Below are 20,689 nucleotides of genomic sequence, written 5' to 3' on the forward strand. Positions count from 1 at the left end.
TCAAACTCCCACCGTTGGATATGAACCCGTGTTCTCTGGGACACGGGGCCGGGTCTCTCTCAGGGTTGCCCGTTACAAGCCCCTCACCGTCCCCGGCCTGTTCACCGCCTTGAACAGTGGCGGCCATTTAACTAACCTGGTCGAACATAAAAACCGTTAGAGGAGCAGAATTCGGCCCATCGAGTCTGCTCCGCCATTTAATCAAAATATAACGGTTGCTTCCCCTCCCGAGGGTCAGCATTAAGAGTCCCCAGTCTTACACTCGCCGACAAGAGTCCTCAGAACCACCGGCTTCGGCAAACAAACAACAGAGGCCATTCGGCCCCTCAAGCCTGTCCTGCCATTCGACAGGGCCGACCTGTGGCGCCTTCCCTGTCCCACCCTCTCCATCTGTCCAGTATTTATCTACCCCCACACCTGGAATACTTCCGACAGCACAAACCTCCAGAAAGTTCTTGCAATTCCCGCGCAGTTCATTTGGCCGGTTGTACTTGCCTTAGCAGAACTTGACTGGGAGTTAGGACAGAGTCGGCGGTGGCGATGGCGGGGGCGGGGGGACGTGTTTTCATCTCTCCAGCCTCACTCCGTCCCTTTAGCGAAAGCCCCCAGCCAGCAGGAAAGTGGGCTGCAGGTGTTTTGAACTGATTGTGAGCTGGGGTGTTGAGGGTTAACGGAATCTGTCACCCTTTCATAAAAGGATCGTCGATTCAAATTCATCGGAAAAGCATCCAGAGGAGGGATACGGGGGTGGGGTGGAGGGGGGGAAAGCTATTGGGATTGGGGGCTAGCAGCAAAGGCGCAGTGGGCCGAAAGCCTCTCCAGCCACGCTCTGACTCTCTATGGACTGACTGCAAATCCAGCGTGGCCCCCCCCTCCGGGAATTAGGCATTCCACCGCCCCCCCCCACTCTTTCACACGCACACGTGGTCACACGCACACTCACACACACGTGCTCATCTGTACACATGTGCTCATCTGTACACATGTACTCATACACATATAGACACACATACTCACACACACGTGCTCATCCGCACACGTGCTCATCCGCACACATACTCACAGACACGTGCTCTCACACACACACGTACTCATCTACACACTTGTACTCATACAGATGCACGTGCTCACACACACTTGTACTCATATACACACATACTCACATGCACCTGTGCACACATATACACGCTCATACACATGCACGCTCACACACACATGTACTTACACACACAAACATCTGTGCTCACACACACACACAGACACCTTAACCTGGGTGCAATTCCTAGAAATCCAACTCTTAAAATCAACGAAATATGAGTCCTCATTGGTCACATTTTGTGTAGCCTGTAAGCTTTTCATTCTTAAACGACTTGATCTAGCTGTAACCTTAGCTTAAAACAAACATCTATGAATTGTAAATACATCTATGAATTATAAAATAGGTTCAAGGCTCCAGATATGGCCTCCAAGTTTTTGTTATGTGCAAGTATGCACCGTGAGGAGTGGGGCTCCATTTTCCCTGATTTGAGGCCTAATTTTCTGGCGAATGGACGCAGCTAAAGTCTCTCTGTGCCTTGTGTGAATGGACAAGGTGAACTAACCTGAGTGAACCTCTGCTCCTGTCCCTTCAGGCCTTCTGCCTTAACCCTCTCCTCTAGTTGTCCTCCATATTATCCCCTTCCCTACTGCACCCTGCCACTGATCCCATCCCCTTTCTTCCCTACAGCATCCCTAATCCCTAGCACCTACCAGTGCTCCCTCAGTGTCAGGGGTGGACAGGGGTAGGGGCTGGAAGGAGCGTGGGACAGAGGGTTGGTGGTGGGGTGGTGGGTGCAGACTAGATTGAGCTAACGCAGAATCTCCAACCTGTCCTCTGCCAAGCTCCCCCAGCTTCTCTACCTCCCCACGTCTTTCAAAATGGGATGGGGTGGGTGAAGTGGGCACTCGATGGCCAGCAGCCCGCAACCTTTCTGGTAGTCTCTGGACACAAGGAGGAGAAGGAGGGGACAAGATAACCTCCAATGAAAGGCTGCACAAGCCACGACATGTCCCTGACAACGGGGCAGCTTCAGGATAGCTGGGAACCGACCACTGGAAACTAGGCCTGGCCGGGGAAGCGAGGCCTACTCCTACATTGTCCCACTGCCCTTGCGAACACATGTGCATGTGCGTGTGTATGTGTGCGGTGTGTGTGTGTGTGTTCATTTGCTGCGTGTGTGCGCTTGCGTGTAGGCCCACCCAAAGCGGAACACGACCGTTCGTGACTGAAATTTTTACCTGATTCTCTTTTTTTAATAAAAGAGGAAGAGTATCTTTTCACAGAGCCCTGTGGAAATTTATCAGCAAACCTTTGGGAGAAACGGAATTTATAAAAAAGGTACGTTCGGTTCGATAGAAAAATACCCTACAACAAAAAAAAATGAGGAGTAAATTACACAGGTTGAAAGGAGGCTGAAGTAGCAAATAAAAAAAAATACTTTTGCGCACACAAACATTCCATATACAAATATTAATCATTACATGTACACATTGGAGATCTGAGGAGCTCCCAAGGATTCTCCCAGTGCGTGCTGGGGCATCGCCGTGAGCGACATTCTCTTGCTTCATCCGTTGAAAACCGATCTCTTTGGCCTTTTGTCTTCGCTTCCTCTCCTCTCAAATTGTTTCAAAAAATTACAACTGTACAGAAAATTTATTTTCACCGCTGGTCAGCCACTCCTCGCTGAATTGGAGGTGTTGTCGGCAGGAGTGGTGGGCGGGTGGGGTGGGGAGGAGAGAGAGGGAGAGAGAGAGAGAGAGAGATAGCGGGCGCTTATTTCTGAGCGTGAGGCACGTAGCTGTTCTCAATGCAGAGGACGATGAAGGAACTGGAACAACGGGAGGGCCTCTGCTCCAGGAGTTGGCCGTTCAGCAGCGAGGAGGCCATGCCCATCATGTCAGGCCTTGCTTCCCTCCAGGCCTCGCAGTAATTCTCCGACAGACGCCGCCCTTTGTTGTCCGACCCGTGCCAGATGATCTTCTCGGGCCTTAGGGAGATTCGGGTTAGAAGGAGAGGTTGGTGAGGGGAGAAAGCAAAAACACAAAGGTCAATGGATAAAACTGTTGTCTGAAGCTTTTTCCCCAGGGTGGAAGAGTCAATTACATTCATAAAAGCCTCAATCAGGAAAGCAGGCCAAAAGGAGGCTTTGGAAAGGATATAGAAAAGATTTACCAGAATGTTGCCTGGTATAGAGGGCATTAACTTTAAGGAGAGGTTGGAGAAACTTGGTTTGTTATCACTGGAGCGACGGAGGTTGAGGGGCGACCTGATAGAAATCTACAAGATTATGAGGGGCATGGATAGAGTGGATAGTCAGAAGCTTTTACCCAGGGTGGAAGAGTCAATTACTAGGGGGCAAAGGTTTAAGGTGTGAGGGGCAAGGTTTAAAGGAGATGTACGAGGCAAATTTTTTTTACACAGAGGGTGGTGGGTGCCTGGAACTCGCAGCCAGGAGGAGCTAGTGGAAGCAGATACAATACAGACTTTTAAGGGGCGTCTGGACAAATACATGAATAGGATGGGAATAGAGGGATATGTAAGCTGGAATTAAGAATCTACTGATGACCATGAAACCATTGTCAAAATGTCGTAAAAACCCATCTGGTTCACTAATGTCCCTTTAGGGAAGGAAATCTGCCGTCCTTACCCAGTCTGGCCTACATGTGACTCCAGAGTCACAGCAATGTGGCTGACTCTCAACTGCTCGCAGGCAACTAGGGATGGGCAATAAATGTTGGCCCAGCCAGTGATGCCCATGTCCCATGAATGAATATAAAAAAAAAGTGTCTCCTGTAGGGTAGGGGGTTTTAGTTCAGTGGGGCAGCATGGTCGGCGCAGGCTTGGAGGGCCGAAGGGCCTGTTCCTGTGCTGTAATTTTTTTTGTTCTTTGTTCTTAAAAGGGCCGTGAGAAAGCAAGAATTTCTGCTGGACCAGAGGTAGCACAGTGGTTAGCACTGCTGCTTCACAGCGCCAGGGATCTGGGTTCAATTCCCAGCCTCGGGTCACTGTCTGTGCGGAGACTGCACATTCTCTCTGTGTCTGCGTGGGTTTCCTCCGAGTGCTCCGGTTTCCTGCCACAGTCCGAAAGATGTGCTGGTTAGGGTGCATTGGCCGTGTTAAATTCTCCCTTGGTGTACCTGGACAGGCGCTGGGGTGTGGCGATTAGGGGATTTTCACAGTGACTTCATTGCAGCGTTAATGTAAGTCTGCCACACCAATAAATACACTTTAAAACTGATCCGCGCACCATGCTTGCCTGTCAGGACGTTGTGGGTTCAAACCTCACTCCATATAGTTGAGCGCAAAACCTAGGCTGACGTTCCCAGCGCAGGGCCGAGGGAGTGCTGCACTGCTGTCTTTCGAGCGGGACGCCAAAATAAGTCTTTGCGTCACCCCATCCCCCTGCAGTGGATGTGTAAGATGGAGAGGGGATAAGATGTATAGCACTGGAAGGAATGGCATTATTTCTGAAGAGATATATTCTGAAGAGAAATCAGTATGGAAGAGTCATGCTTAGGCCTCTGGTGTCGGACGCGATCCAGAACCTTCTAACCCAATGCCGAGAAACTGGCCACGCTGCAAGATGCACTTTGTTGGCAGTAAGACAATCTGGGACGTCTCGAGGACATGGAAGATGCCACGTATGGTACTGTTTTCCCGCTGAGCTGCCACCACCGGCCTGTTGCCGTATCCGTCTCCACCAACGCCAACCTGCCCTACTTCCGCCTCTGACCTCGCCACGGAACCCTCCCTCCCTCCCGCCATTGTTGCCCCGCTTTCAGCCTCTGAGGTGTCTTGGGAATTCCCTCACTCAATGCCCCTCCCTCGCCCTCCTCCTCCTCGAACGAATAAATAATTTTTTTAAAAAATGGGCAGCACAGTGGTTAGCACTACTGCCTCACAGCACCAGGGATCTGGGTTCGATTCCCAGTTCGGGTCACTGTCTGTGTGGAGTCCGCACATTCTCCCCGTGTCTGGGTGGGTTTCCTCCAGGTGCTCCGGTTTCCTCCCACAGTCCGAAAGACATGCTGGTTAGGGTGCATTGGCCATGCTAAATTCTCCCTCAATGTACCCAAAGATGTGCTGTTAGGCTGATTGGTGTAATAAATTGTCCCTAAATTAGACTTCCCTCAATGTGGAATGCCATAAGCATAGACAAGGGTCATGGGTGGAGGGGGGACTCATAATGTTAAAATGGCGGCACGGGCTCGTTGGGCCGAAGGGCCTGTTTCCTGTGCCGTGTTGTTCTTTGTACCCGAACAGAGTGTGGCAACCAGGGGATTTTCATAGTAACTTCATTGCAGTGTTAATGTAAGCCTACTTGTGACACTAATAAATAAATAAATAAGCAGACGTCTCCTCGGATTCGCCCACCCTTGTTGGTCCCTCTGTGTGCTCGCAACATGAAAGCTAAAGTCCACCTACCAGGTGTGGTCCTGCAAGACATCCCGTCCGTCGAAGGAGAAGATGGGAGTGTTGGCTTTGACGTGAGCTTGTGACCCAGAGAATAGTGAGCTCCAGCTGTCAAAGAGTACCTGCCCCTGGGAGCAAAAAAAACAAGATCTCAACACACCAGGCCATTCACTTCCACCCCTGACAGTTCCCCCACCCCCCCATCTCCTTATGTCCATCCCCTCAGTGACTCCGTATGCACGGTTTTCACATTCTTCAAGATCGCCACGGTTGCTGACAACACCACCATAGTGGGTCGGATCTCAAACAAGGACGAGACAGAGTACAGGGATGAGATAGAGAATCTGGTGAACTGGTGTGGCAACAATAATCTCTCCCTCAATGTCAACACAACGAAGGAGATTGTCAACAACTTCAGGAAGCGTAAAGGAGAACATGCCCCTGTCTACATCAACGGGGACAAAGTGGAAAGGGTCGAGAGCTTCAAGTTTTTAAGTGTCCAGATCAACAACCTGTCCTGGTATCCCCATGCCGACATTATAGTTAAGAAAGCCCACCAATGCCTCTACTTTCTCAGAAGACTAAGGAAATTTGGCATGACAGCTATGACTCTCACCAATTTTTACAGATGCACCATAGAAAGCATTCTTTCTGGTTGTATCACAGCTTGGTATGGCTCCTGCTCTGCCCAAGACTGCAAGGAACTACAAAAGATCGTGAATGTAGCCCAATCCATCACACAAACCAGCCTCCCATCCATTGACTCTGTCTACACTTCCCGCTGCCTTGGCACCATAATTAAGGACCTTATTGCCCTTTAGTGTCAGGGGGATTAGCAGGGTAAATACGTGGAGTGATGGGGATAAGGCTGGGATGGGACTGTTGTGGGTGCAGAGTTGATGGGCCGAATGGCCTCTTTCACACTATAGGGATTCTATGATTCTACGATTCTGAAGCCCTCCCTGCTCTCTATCTCGCTTTCCCCTGTCAGACTCTGTAAAACTGGACTGTTGGATGGAGCTTACCTTGCTGTTTACGATGGGAACCGAGTGCCGGTCAGCACGGCGAACGACACTGTACAGGTCCTGCAGCCTGGACGACAGGAAGCCCCGGAACGTTCCCATCAGGCCCACCCCGCGGGCCTGCTGGAAACACTGGAAGTCGACCCCCCGGATCCCCTGCATGTTGCCCGTGAGTGGAGAGTTCAGGGCCATCAGGTGGAGCTGCAGGGGGAGAGAGACACACAGAGGGTGAGCTGCAGTGTTACCAATCCCTGGCGAAGCTGCCAACACTTCCCCATTCCCAGCTGCCCAGGAGGTAGGCTCCCCATACTTTAACACGATAGACTGCCCACTTAACAGGGCGGTTAAGAGTTAACCACACTGGTAGGGGTGAATTATACATATATACCTCAGCCAAACGATACTAAAACACAGATGATGCGGTCATTTATCAGTTGTTTGTGGGATCTTACTGTGCAGGGACTGGCTGGCCCAACCCTGACATACACCAGTGCCTGCACATCATTGGCAGGAGCACACTTGGAGAGGGGCATGGCACCATACAAATGTGAATTATTTCTTCACAAAGCCTGGAAGGAGAGGGGGAAGGCGGTTTGGAACGATAAGGTCATAAACCTACAACTACCACTCGATTATGGATCCAGTGACAGCCTCACTGTCTCTTAAACTTAACTAAGATCACTCAAACAGGAGATCTGCTCATTTGCTGAGATTAAAGAGGCGATTTGGTCTTTGAGAATAATAGAGTGGATTGGCCATGCTAAATTGCTCCTTAGTGTCCAAAGATGTGCAAGTTAGGTGGATTGGACAAGCTAAATTGCCTCTTAGTGTCCAAAGATGTGCAAGTTAGGTGGATTGGACATGCTAAATTGCCCCTTAGTATCCAAGGATGTGTAGGTTAGGTGGATTGGACATGCTAAATTGCCCCTTAGTATCCAAGGATGTGTAGGTTAGGTGGATTGGCCACGCTAAATTGCTCCTTAGTGTCCAAAGATGTGCAAGTTAGGTGGATTGACCATGCTAAATTGTTCCTTAGTGTTCAAAGATGTGCAGGTTAGGTGGATTGGCCATGCTAAATTGTTCCTTAGTGTCGAAAGATGTGTAGGTTAGGTGGATTGGCCATGCTAAATTGTTCCTTAGTGTTCAAAGATGTGCAGGTTAGGTGGATTGGCCATGCTAAATTGTTCCTTAGTGTCGAAAGATGTGTAGGTTAGGTGGATTGGCCATGCTAAATTGTTCCTTAGTGTTCAAAGATGTGTAGGTTAGGTGGATTGGCCATGCTAAATTGTTCCTTAGTGTCCAAAGATGTGTAGGTTAGGTGGATTGGCCATGCTAAATTGTTCCTTAGTGTCCAAAGATGTGTATGTTAGGTGGATTGGCCATGCTAAATTGCTTCTTAGTGTCCAAAGATGCACAGAAGTCTGAAGGTGTGCAGTTTAGTGGGGTTAGGGTAAATGCGTGAGGTTATGGTGCTGTCAGAGAGTCGGTGCAGACTCAATGGGCTGAATGGCCTCCACCCTGCAGGGATTCTATGACTTACCATTGGCACTCCATGCAGGCTCTCTGCGTGGCCAGATGGGGCGACGTGGGGTCGATGGGGGGAGCCGTGGACGTTGGGCCTGGCAGCTGGTGCCGTGCGGGGCGGGGCGGAGGTGGTGAGCCACCTCGGCACTGGCTGGCGATGTGGGTGGTGCTGCCTGGGCGGGGTCTCTGGACGGCGGTGAACTGGCCGGTGCCATTCGGTTTCCCTCGGTCGCTCAGGGACACGCGGCTCAGACGGCGCGGGGGGCCGCTGCTCCGGGACGGGCTCCTCCTGCTTTTGGGGTGATTCGTCCTGTGATGTGTACTGAACCACCGGCGGTGAGCCCACTGCTTCAACGTTGTTCTCCTGCAAACAGATCAAAGCATTCAGATAAATAACAGAATAATCTAGGATTAGATTCCAGAGACCACATTATAAATGGCTGGGTAACGTGTTCACAGCCATAATACCAAGACCCCAACTCACTAGACATTGCCACACTAATCCTTGAGCTAAATATTTTGGGTCATGTTCGTTTTGTTCCCAATTTCGGTCAGCTTTCTCTGTGTGGCACAGTGGCTTGGGTCACTGTCTGTGTGGAGTCTGCACATTCTCCCTGTGTCTGCGTGAATTTCCTCCGGGTTCCTCCCACAGTCTAAAAGACGTGCAGGTTAGGGTGCATTGACCCGAACAGGTGCCGGATTGTGGCGATGAGGGGAATTTCATTGCAGTGTTAATGTAAGCCTTACTTGTGACTAATAAATAAACTTTAACTTTATTTCTCCTTTTGTCAAAGAACAAAAACCAGCACAGTTACAGGCCCTTCAGCCCTCCAAGCCAGCGTTGACGTCTGCCAAAACTAAAACCGTTTTCACTTACAGAGTCCGCAACCTCCCATTCCCATCCTATTCATGTATTCATCCAGATGCCTCTTTAATGCCGCTATTGCGCCTGCTCCCATCACCTCCCCATCAGCGCATTCCAGACATTCACCACCCTCTGTGTAAAAAAAAACTTACCTCACACATCTCCTCTAAACTTTTCAACATGCACCTTAAACCTATGTCCCTTAGTGCTTGACTTTCCTACCCTGGGGAACAGCTTCTGACTATCCACTCTGTCCATGCCACTCATAATCTTATAAACCTCTATCAGGTCGTCCCTCAACCTCTGTCGCTCCAGTGAGAACAAACCAAGTTTCTCCAACCTCTCCTCAAAGCTAATACCCTCCAGACCAGGCAACATCCTGGTAAATCTTTTCTGTACCCTCTCCAAAGCCTCCACATCCTTCTGGTAGTGTGGCGACCGGAATTGTACACAATATTCCAAATGAGGCCTAACTATGGTTCTATAAAGCTGCAGCATGACCTGCCAATTTTTATACTCACTGCCCCGACCAATGAAGGCAAGCATGATGTACACTTTCTTGACTACCTTATCCACCTGCATTGCCACTTTCAGTGATCGGTGGACATGTACGCCCAGATCCCTCTGCCTGTCAATACTCCTAAGGGTTCTACCACTTACTGTACAATTCCTACATGCATTGGACCTTCCAAAATGCATTATCTCTCACTTGTCTGGATTAAACTCCAGCTGCCATTTCTCCACCCAAGTCTCCAACTGGTCTATATCTTGCTGTATCCTCTGACAATCCTCTTCACTATCCGCAGCTCCACCAATTTTTGTGCTGTCTGCGGGTGATCTTATAGAGGTCTATAAAATAAGGAGGGGCACAGATCAGCTAGATAGTCAACATCTTTTCCCAAAGGTAGGGGAGTCTAAAACTAGAGGGCACAGGTTTAAGGTGAGAGATACAAAAGTGTCCAGAGAGGCAATTTTTTCACACAGAGGGTGGTGAGTGGAACAAGCTGCCAGAGGTAGTAGTAGAGGGGGGTACAATTTTGTCTTTTAAAAAGCATTTAGACAGTTACATGGGAAAGATGGGCATAGAGGGATATAGGCCAAATGCGGGCAATTGGGACTAGCTGAGTGGTTTAGAAAGAAGGAGCAGCATAGACAAGTTGGGCTGAAGGGCCTGTTTCCATGCTGTAAATCTCTGTGACTGTGGCTGTAATAGAAGAAGAGTATATAAGGAAACAAATCATGATGTACATTGATAGAAATGATCTCCATAAATAATACATTGACGAGTACACAAAGATGGAGAGGGGAGCTGTAACTCACGTGTACACCAGCTCCGTGGGCAGGAATGTATTCTCCTAGCTGCAATTAAAAATAAAGCATATCAAAATATCATTAGTTTCACGCTGGCTCTACAAAGAGCTTTCTACTTGTGGACGTGTGTTCACGCCTGTGCATGTGTATGTGTTTCTGTGTATGTGCATACCTGTGTAAGGGAGTGTGTGTGTGTGTGTGTGTGTGTGTGTGTGTGTGTGCGCGCGTTCTTTTAGGTGTGTGCATTTGTGAGTACTTGTGTGTGAGTGCATGTACATGTGAGTGTGTATGTGCACGTGTGCGTGTGTGTATGTGTATATGTATCAACGATGGTCAATGGTAACCCCCAGGATGTTGATAGAGGGGGATTCAGTGATGATCAATGGTAACCCCCAGGATGTTGATAGTGGGGGGGATTCAGCGATGGTCAATGGTAACCCCCAGGATGTTGATAGTGGGGAAGATACAGTGATGGTCAATGGTAACCCCCACGATGTTGATAGTGGGGGGATTCAGCGATGGTCAATGGTAACCCCCAGGATGTTGATAGTGGGGGATTCAGTGATGGTCAATGGTAACCCCCAGGATGTTGATAGTAGGTGGGGTTCAGTGATGGTCAATGGTAACCCCCAGGATGTTGATAGTGGGGGGATTCAGTGATGGTCAATGGTAACCCCAGGATGTTGATAGTGGGGAAGATACAATGATGGTCAATGGTAACCCCCAGGATGTTGATAGTGGGGAAGATACAGTGATGGTCAATGGTAACCCCCAGGATGTTGATAGTAGGTGGGGTTCAGTGATGGTCAATGGTAACCCCCAGGATGTTGATAGTGGGGGGGTGGAATTCAGTGATGGTCGGTTAGATTCTAGCTTGTTGGAGATGGTCATTGTGCGGTGCGGACATTGTTTTAGAGAAAGTAGGGATTGCTAAAGTCACACTTACATAAACCTGGCGCCAGCCATTCCGCACTCGCACATACAGATCTCCCCGTTCCATGACGTAAGCTAATGTTCCCTCATGTAGGCTGCGAGCGATACTCAGCATTGTCTGGTAGGTCTGGACCACCGTCACCTGGCGGGGAGATTAATGAGTCATTTTACACAATGACCACTATATGGGTCAGGGATTTGGTGGTGCCATGGTAGGCCGGCATCACCAGCAGACAACACGGTCACCTCGGCTGGGATTCATCGACACTCCGACTCTTCAGCCAGAACAACCTGACCCCATGACTTCTCCATGGCAACCACAACATGCCTGTCAGCCAATGGGAGGCCCACTTCTTCAAGGGTGCTTTCTCCATGCTTTTCCTCTTCTCCCCGACCAATCAGTGGGGTCTTCAGTGGCCCCTCCACACATCCAACCCCCAATTACTGAGTCCACCTGACCAGTACCCGCCTGACCAATGCCCGCCAGATCGACTCCATTTTATAGACTGGAATGACCAAAGTCCCCAAACCCGCTCAGTGCCCTCTGATTGGACACCTGGCTTTGAAGGGAAGGTTGAAGAGGTTGTACTTACAGCTGAGGATGAGGCTGCAGAACCTGGAGGACCAGGAGGGCCAGGGGGACCCACTATACCTGTGAACAGGAAACAGTAAGGGAGGGGGGGAGAGAAGGGAGAGAGAGGGGGAGGAAGAGAGAGAGGGGGGAGAGAGAGAGGGGGAGGGAGAGAGAGTGAGGTGGGAGGGAGAGAGAGTGAGGGGGAGGGGGGAGAGAGTGAGGGAGAGCGAGAGAGACAGAGAAAAAGGGGAATGGGGAGAGAGCAGGGCAGAGAGAAGTTTAGTTGCAGATTACAGTGAATGAGCCATCGATGTGACTTGCCCAAACCATTGTCACCAATCCTGAAACTGAGTGAAAACTGAGTGAAAGCAACCTGAGCCCATCTGGAAATATTCTCCCAAACCCATCCTTCTCCCCTCCAACCCTCTCCCCCGACCCTGATAGTCACCCCAACACCCTGTCCCCAACACTCTCACCCGACCCCAGCCCTCTTCCCTCAGCCTTCCCCCTGATCCTTTCACCCTCTCCAACCCTCTCCCCCACCCCGACCCTCTCCCCCTCCCCAACCCTGTCCCCAAACCCCCTCTCCCCTCCCCAATGCTCTCCCCTACCTTAACCGTCTCTCCTGACCCTCTGCCTTGACCCTTCCCCCGATCCTTTCACTCTCTCAACCCCCCTCTCTCCCAACCTCCTCCCCCTTCCTGACACTCTCCCTGACCCCCCTCTCTTGACCCCCTCCAACTTCCTGACCCCTCTCTCTCCCAACTCCCCTCCCTGATCCTGTCCTCCTCCCCAGCCCTCTCCCCCGAACCCCTCTCTCCCGACCTCCTCCCCCTCCCCGACCCTCTCCCCCAGCCTTCTCCCCACCCCCCCAACCCTCCCCTATCAGCCTCCCAACCCTCTTCCACCAAACACTGACCCTCTCCTCCCCCCGCATCACCCCCTCCCCACCCACACTCTGCAGTACAAGGCTGTGACCCGAGTCAGGAAGGGTACTAACTTGTTCTGTGATGCCCTGAGGCTGGAGCTCCGGGTGGGCCAGGAGGTCCCGGGAGACCTGGTGATCCAGGGTAGCCGTAACCGGGGGGGCCTGGATTGCCGGGTAATCCTCTGGGCCCGGCGATGCTGTCTCCCTTCGGACCCTGGTTGGGTGAGAGGATCAAGCTAATTTAACGATACAGAGTGGGATGCAGCGCAAATGTTTGCCCGTAATCGGGGGGGTTTTCCACACAGGATCTGTGCCGTCCACTCCGCCACGAGTAATCACAGCGAGGCTCATACAGGGATACGTAGGCATCACCACTGGCTCAGTGGATGTCCCTGAGGCAAAAAGTGCCACTCCAGAGAGACGACAACATAATCTACACTGACCCACTGAGGGAGTGCCACACTGCTGGGTGAGCTACTAAATTGAGGCTCCATCTGCCCTCTTGGGTAGGCCGAAAAGGACGCCAATATGTATTGTGAAGAGCAGGTGTGTTACCTTGGGTAACCTGGGTAAAATCAACCAGGCTTGATGGGCCAAATGGCCTTCTTCTGGGCTGTAGGGATGCTATGTGTTTGATGGGATAGTCTTTCTTTTGAAGCTGTGTCTCCCGGTTCTACCTTCTCCCGCAAGAGGGAACATCCTTGACTGTGAAACCATTGTCGGAAAAACCCATCCAGTTCACTAATATCCCTTTAGGGAAGGAAATCTGCTGTCCTTACCCAGTCTGGCCTACATGTGGCTCCAGAGCCACAGCAATGTGGTTGACTCTCAAATGCCCTCCAAGGGCAACTAGGGATGGGCAATAAATGCTGGCCCAGCAGTGACTCCCGTGTCCCACGAGTGAATAAAGAAAAACAGTGAGGAAAGAGGCAAATATCTGAGGCAAAACAGAAGCCTGGAAAGTAGGGAACATTCTAGAAGTTCAGTTGAAAGCAATAAGGGTCTCTTTCTTTCAGGTGCTTGGTTGCCACCTCGAGGGATTCTTACCCGAAGTCCTGGTCGGCCAGGGGGTCCAGGTGGTCCCGGCGGGCCTGCGATACCGGAACCGTAGCCATCTCCCGGTGCCCCCTTCTCGCCTTTCTGCCCCACGTCACCCGGCTGGCCTTTCTCACTCTGTCAGAACGGGAGGAAAGAGACAGCTCAAACACCCTCAGAGATTAAAAAACCCGAGAGTCGCAACCTTGACATGCAGTACCACTCCATGCCTGGTGGTGGCAACGCTGGGCGGGTGGCGCTTCAGGTTGCCACCTCTGGGCGGCGCAATTCCCAGTGGTAAGTCACATGACCACCCCCCCCCCAAAACCACCACCCTCTCTCTCTGTCGCCATTGGTTACTCAGCTATCCTCCTTGCGCACTGCCTGGCTCAGCCAATCGCAAAGTGGGCAGTCTCTCTGTTAGCCGATTGGATGAACTCTAGAGGGGTTAGCAAACCCAATAACTCCATTCAGAGATAACTGTAGTCACTGGATTTGTAAACGCAGCACATCAGTAACCTTCAGGAAACGTGGCAGAGTGGGTTAGCACTGCTGCCTCATAGCGCAGGGACCCAGGTTCAATTCCGGCCTTAGGTCACTGTCTATGTGGAGTTTACATGTTTACCCCCATGTCTGCGTGGGTTTCCTCCGGGTGCTCCAGTTTCCTCCCACAGTTTAGGTGGATTGGAACACAGAAATAAAGATTTGATTTATTACTGTCACATGTATTAGTATACAGTGAAAAGTATTGTTTTTTGTGGCTATACAGACAAAGCATACTGTTCATAGAGAAGGAAAGGAGAGAGTGCAGAATGTAGTGTTACAGTCATAGCTAGGGTGTAGAGAAAGATCAACTTAGTGCGAGGTAGGGCCATTCAAAAATCTGACGGCTCACCTAATCTCGCCCAACTCTCTTCCTACTAAGAGCTCCTGTGCGCAACACGCTTTCAACTCTCTTATAGAACACCTACAGTGCAGAAGGAGGCCGTTCGACCCATCAGGTCTACACCGACTCTCTGACAGAGCAGCCCACCCAGGCCCTATTCCTGTAACCCCATATGTTTACCCCATTAATCCACCTAACCAGCACATCTTTGAGCAGGGCAAAAGCTGTTCTTGAGTCAGTTTGTACGTGACCTCAGACTTTTGTATCTTTTTCCTGACGGAAGAAGGTGGAAGAGAGAATGTCGGGAGTATGTGAGGTCCTTAATTATGCTGGCTGCTTTGCCAAGGCAGCGGGGAGTGTAGACAGTGTCAATGGATGTGCAGGTTAGGTGGATTGGCCATGCTAAATTGCCCCTTAGTGTCCAAAGATGTGCAGGTTAGGTGGATTAATGGGGTAAACACATGGGGTTAGGGGAATAGGGCCTGGGTGAGCTGCTCTGTCAAAGAGTTGGTGTAGAACTGATGGGTCAAATGGCCTCCTTCCGCACTGTAGGGATTCTATGAGTGGTGAAAGTGTGTCGCGCACTGGAACGCTTCACAGGTAGGGAGAGCTGGGCGAGGTTGGGTGAGCTGTTAGATGCTGGAGGTCCCAGCAGCCTCGGACAATCTCATGAACAAGGCCGTGAGTTAAGGAGGTTGCGACACTTACTCTGAATGACGAGGGGAAGCCATACCGATCATATGGGATGGATCCTGGAATGGAGAAGCAGAGAGACCTGTCAGTGCCGCTTTAAGATGCAACAGTCAACCCACAGAACCTTCTAGAAAAAGACGGACCAAGGACTCAGCACAGCCAGGGTAATGTTGAGAATAAATTGTCAGACCTTCAGCTGCTACATGGTACAGCTAAAACCTCAGTAAGCTGAAACCTCCCAATACCTACACAAGGACCATCACGTGTCGAGGAACATGAAACTCTTCCCAGTGAGTCCTCTCCTTTATTTAATCTCTTGCTACTATCTTAAATCCCTCTACCTGCTCAGTAGCAGCAGAATGTAACATCTCCAAGATGTACTGCAACTCACCAAGGCTCCTTCAACACCACTGTCCAAACCCACGACCACTTCCATCTAGAAGGGCGAGGGCAGCAGACACATGGGAACAGTACCTCCTGCCAACATACATTGCCCATCCCTTATTGCCCCTCCAGAAGGTGCTGATGGGTTCCTTCAATGCATCTTGTAGACGGTACACATAGCTGCTGCTGAGTGTTGGTGGTGGAGGGAGTGAATGTTAGCTCCAAGGGCTGTATCTAATTTCTGCTTGAAATCACACAACGTTTTGGCTTCAACTACTTTCCGTGGGAGTGAATTCCACACATTCACCACCCTCTGGGTGAAGAAATTTCTCCTTACCTCAGTTCTAAAAGGTTTACCCCTTATCCTCAAACTATGGCTCCCTATTTTTGGACTCCCCCACCATCAGGAACATTCTTTCTGAATCTACTCTGTTAGAATTTTATAAGTTTCCACGAGATCCCCTCTCACTCTTCTGAATTCCAATGAATATAATCCTAACCAACTTAGTCTCCCCTCGTATGACAGAGCTGCCATCCCTGGAATCAGCGTGGTAAACCTTCGCCGCACTCCCTCTATAGCAAGGACATCCTTCCTCAGATAAGGACACCAATACTGCACACAATACTCCAGCTGTGGCCTCACCAACGCCCTGTACAATTGTAGCAATGCTCCAGAAGAAGCATTTTGCCAAGTTGGAATCTGACGTTTAACTTCAAACTCAACTCTTTTGGAAACAATCTGCTGTTTCTATCTCCCAGACAGCATCCGCCTGCACCCCAAATCACTCCCATCACCACCAGCACCCCCCAACACACACAACACCACATACTACTTACCAGGTGGTCCAGGAGGTCCTGGGCTACCTACGTCCCCTTTCTCTCCAGGAGGACCCGGGTGTCCTGGGCTGCCTCGATCTCCCTTAGGGCCTACGTGAAGAAAATGTGGGGATAAAATATCCATAGTGGTAGGATTTGATAGCCTAAACTGTAGAATTCAGGGATTTTCCTTTCTTGCTAGGGGCATATTCAATCATAGAATAGAATCATGCAGTGCAGAAGGGGGCCATTCGACCCATCAAGCCTGCACCAAAAACAATCCCACCCGCGGCCTACTCCTGTAACCCCACGCATTTACACTGCTGGTCTCCCTGACACTAAGGGACAATTTAACATGGCCAATGCACTTAATCTGCACATCTTTGGACACTAAGGAGCAATTTAGTATGGCCAATCCACCTAACTCGCACATCTTTGGACACTAAAGGGCAATTTAGCACGGTCAATCCACCTAACCTGCACATCTTCGGACACTAAAGGGCAATTTAGCATGGCCAATCCACATAACCTACACATTTTTGGACACTAAGGGGCAATTTAGCATGGCCAATCCAACAATCCTGCACAACTTTGGACACTAAGGGGCAATTTAGCATGGCCAATCCACTTAACCTGCAAATCTTTGGATACTAAGGGACAATTTACCATGGCCAAATCGACAAATTTCTCTCTGCAAGCTTCAAGACTAACTACACTTCTTACAGCAAGTATAGTTATGGTTGCTAACTGTATTTAAAGAGTTTTAGAGTCTGTAAGAAGTACGTTGCTTATTTGGAACTGAAACAATGATAATTTAGAAATTAGAGTTGTTTCCTGTCGTTTTCTAACTATTAAGAGGTAAGCTGTTTCATTCGTTAGAGGTATACTTCACCTGTGTTATTAAATAATTTTTTTTTAAACTATAAAAGATCGCTAATTTGTCAACGGAATTACCCGTGGAGTGAAGCATCCTGTCCTCACATTTCTGCCAAAATGTGAAAATGGTTGGGGTCTAGTCTGACTTCCTAATATAATTTGGGATCTGGTCCAGGTTCCAAACAAAACAAAATCTTATATTGAAGACTCTTGGGATTAAACAAACCAATTAAATGCCACAGCTGTCTTGTCTCGGCATCCATCTTAGAACACAGGAATGTGGCCATTTTGCTTTAAGATGGGCTCCGTGTCACTGCTGGCCAACAGAAGCCTAGACGGGTTGGCTTTTAACCCTCATGGAAGGTCAAGGGTCAGGAATTAAGTATCCTGGCGCTGTGTGGCCTTTCGCGGGGTCAACCACAGCACTAACTGGAGAAGCACAAAGGCAAAATAATTACATGCCTACCTGACGATCCAGGAATTCCAGGGTAGCCAACAGCCCCGCCCCTGTACACCTGAAGAGAAAGCGGGAGAGTGTGAGTCAAGGTTTGTGCCAAGGGTAACATCTCTACTCCCATTTTCCTACTGTGAGCATGGACTCTGAGTCATACAATCACAGAATTGCTACGGTGCAGAGGGAGGCCATTCAGCCCATCGTGCCTGCACCAGCTCTCCAAATGACCATCATGATCTAGTGACATTCCCTTGCCTTTTCCCCATACCCCTGCACATTTGTTTCTATTTAACCAATCATCTAATGCCCTCTTGGTTAAGTTTTTTTATTGTTCATTACATGGCATGTGGGCATCACTGGCTGAGCCACCATTCATTGCCCATCCCTAACTGCCCCCCATTTCGGAGGGGCGTCATTCAGCTCATCGAGCCTGAACAGATAATAATCCCACCCTGTCCTATCCCTGTAACTCCACTCATTTGCCCTGTTAGCTTTTAGGTTTCTGGATATCCAGATCACCAACAATTTGTTCTGGTCCCCCCCACCATGCCAACACTAAAGTTAAGAAAGCCCACCAAGGCCTCTACTTTCTCAGAAGACTAAGGAAATTTGACATGTCAGCTACGACGCTCACCAACTTTCCACAGGAAACTTTCTTTCTGGTTGTATCACAGCTTGGTGTGGCTCCTGCTCTGTCCAAGAAACCACAAAGGGTTGTGAATGTAGCCCATTCATCTCTCAAACCAGCCTCCCATCTATTGACTCTGTCTCCACTTTTAATTAAGGACCCACTCACCCCGGATATTCTCACCTTCTTCCATTGGGAAAAAGATATAGAAGTTTGAGGTCACGTACCAACTAACTCAAGAACAGCTTTCATAGAATCCTATAGAAAGAGGCCATTCGGCCCATCGAGTCCGTACCGACCACAATCCCACCCAGGCCTTATTCCGATAACCCATTTACCTTGCTAATCCCCCTGACAGTAGGGTCAATTTAGCATGGCCAATCAATCTAATCCACATATCTTTGGACTGTGGGAGGAAACCAGAGCAACAGAAGGAAACCCATGCAGACACGCGGTGAATGTGCAGACTCCACACAGACAGTGACCCAAGCCGGGAATCGAACCCGGGTCCCTGGCACTGTGAGGCAGCAGTGCTAACCACTGTGTGCCGTTGCCATCAAACTAGCTATGACTTTAATACTAAATCCTGCACCCTCTCCTCTCCCCTACATACTTTATGAATGGTACGCTTTATCTATATAGTGTGCAAGAAACAGTACTTTTCACTGAACACTAATACATGTGACAGTAATAAATCAAATCAAATGCTAGCCCCTCCTGATGCTAAGGGTCAGTTTATCATGGCCAATCAACCTAACCCACACATCATTTGGAGCAGGAGTAGGCCATTCGGCCCTTCGAGTCTGCTCCTCCTTCAATGCGATCAATGGCTGAACCTCTATTGCAACAGCTGGGCTCAAATACTTTTGCACACTCACATTATCGGTGAATGCTGGCATCCCAGGTGGTCCGGGGGGTCCAGGAGGGCCAGGCGGTCCCGGGATACTCTGAGAAACGGGAGGAAGAGAAAAAAATGAGAAGGTGTGAAGCTTAAAATTGCGTTTTGAATGTGTAAAATGGGGAAACGACTCCAGCAGAAGACACAACTCACCCGGTAGCCGAAACTGCTCCCAAAATCTCCCGAATCCCCCTTCTCGCCTTTCAGCCCGTTAATGCCCGGTCGACCCTGGAAAGGGGAGGGAGGTTAGAGGTCGGGTAGACAAGGGCACAAGCACAGTCTCTGAACCCCATCGCCAGGCCCAGGACACCGAGTCCACGAGGCAGAAAGTATCCACGATGTGGAGATGCTGGCGTTGGACTGGGGTAAACACAGTAAGAAGTCTTACAACACCAGGTTAGTGTCCAACAGGTTTATTTTGATAGTAATCTCACAAGCTTTCGGAAACGGTGTTCCTTCGTAAGAGGTTCTGATCAGAGAAGAGCGTATAAAGGCACACAGTTTACAGAATACTGATTAAAATGCAATTCTTTACAGCTAATCAAGTCTTAAAGATACAGACAATGTGAGTGGAGATAGCATTAGCCTAGCATCTCTTTAATCTATGCTATCTCCACTCACATTGTCTGCACCTTTAAGACTTGAATAACAAGTTAGCTGTAAAGACTCGCATTCTAATCAGTATTCTGTAAACTGTGCGTGATTTTATATGCCCTTCAGAACCTTCCACACACCTGACGAAGGAACAGCGTTTCCGAAAGCTTGTGGGATTACGATCAAATAAACTGGTTGGACTCTTACCTGGTGTTGTGAGACTTCTTACGGCAGAAAGAAGAACGGCCCCAAACAGAACAAGAACGGCCAGTCCGCAAGTGTGGTTCCCCCAGCCATCTGGTGTCCGCTCATCTTAATCCTCCACCTTGCCTCTCACGCTGACATCTCTGTCCTGCTGGAGTGTTCCGATTAAGCTCAATGTGAGCTTGAGGGTCAGCATCTCCATTTGGGGCTTGACCTTCTGGTCTGAGCACCCAGTCCAGCAGTGTCGCAGTGCATTCTCTGCCTCCATTCTGTTCCCTATCTTTTGCACCCTCTGGTGTTTGCTTGTGGAGGGCACCTGTTAACCATCCTGCCATTTCTCCTCTAGACGTGTCTTTTGTTGCTTCACTTGTCCCTCTCCCATTCCTTTTATTTATTCATTCATGGGACATGGGAATCATTGGCTAGGCCAGCATTTATTGCCCGTCCCTAGTTGCCCTTGAGAAGGTGGTGGTGAGCTGCCTCTTGAATCGCTGCAGTCCACATTCTGTGGGTTGACCCACAATGCCGTTAGGGAGGGAATTCCAGGATTTTGACCCAACGACAGTGAAGGAACGGCCGACAGATTTCCAAGTCAGGATGGCGATTGGCTTG

The 20,689-nt window shown here is 49.7% G+C and overlaps 1 protein-coding gene across 2 annotated transcripts in view; it reads right to left on the reverse strand.

Annotated features, from left to right (window-relative positions):
- Nucleotides 1–1,053: 1,053 nt before the first annotated feature.
- The window catches only part of LOC145349949 (uncharacterized), a 225,861-nt gene continuing 206,225 nt past the window's right edge, over nucleotides 1,054–20,689 (reverse strand). For both annotated transcript variants that reach the window (XM_080198654.1, XM_080198653.1), the window contains 14 exons: nucleotides 19,433–19,507; nucleotides 19,260–19,328; nucleotides 17,766–17,814; nucleotides 16,445–16,534; nucleotides 15,239–15,282; nucleotides 13,657–13,782; nucleotides 12,682–12,823; nucleotides 11,701–11,759; nucleotides 11,121–11,249; nucleotides 10,184–10,222; nucleotides 8,015–8,362; nucleotides 6,478–6,675; nucleotides 5,465–5,580; nucleotides 1,054–3,026 (listed from right to left, as the gene is read on the reverse strand). In XM_080198654.1, the coding sequence (XP_080054780.1) occupies nucleotides 2,813–3,026; nucleotides 5,465–5,580; nucleotides 6,478–6,675; nucleotides 8,015–8,362; nucleotides 10,184–10,222; nucleotides 11,121–11,249; nucleotides 11,701–11,759; nucleotides 12,682–12,823; nucleotides 13,657–13,782; nucleotides 15,239–15,282; nucleotides 16,445–16,534; nucleotides 17,766–17,814; nucleotides 19,260–19,328; nucleotides 19,433–19,507 (1,698 nt within the window). In that variant the 3' untranslated portion in view covers nucleotides 1,054–2,812. The remainder of the gene's footprint in view (nucleotides 3,027–5,464; nucleotides 5,581–6,477; nucleotides 6,676–8,014; nucleotides 8,363–10,183; nucleotides 10,223–11,120; nucleotides 11,250–11,700; nucleotides 11,760–12,681; nucleotides 12,824–13,656; nucleotides 13,783–15,238; nucleotides 15,283–16,444; nucleotides 16,535–17,765; nucleotides 17,815–19,259; nucleotides 19,329–19,432; nucleotides 19,508–20,689) is intronic.

Source organism: Carcharhinus amblyrhynchos, chromosome 11 (genome assembly GCF_965287045.1).
Source record: "Carcharhinus amblyrhynchos chromosome 11, sCarAmb.v2.hapA, whole genome shotgun sequence".
Classification (NCBI taxonomy): Eukaryota; Metazoa; Chordata; class Chondrichthyes; order Carcharhiniformes; family Carcharhinidae; genus Carcharhinus; species Carcharhinus amblyrhynchos.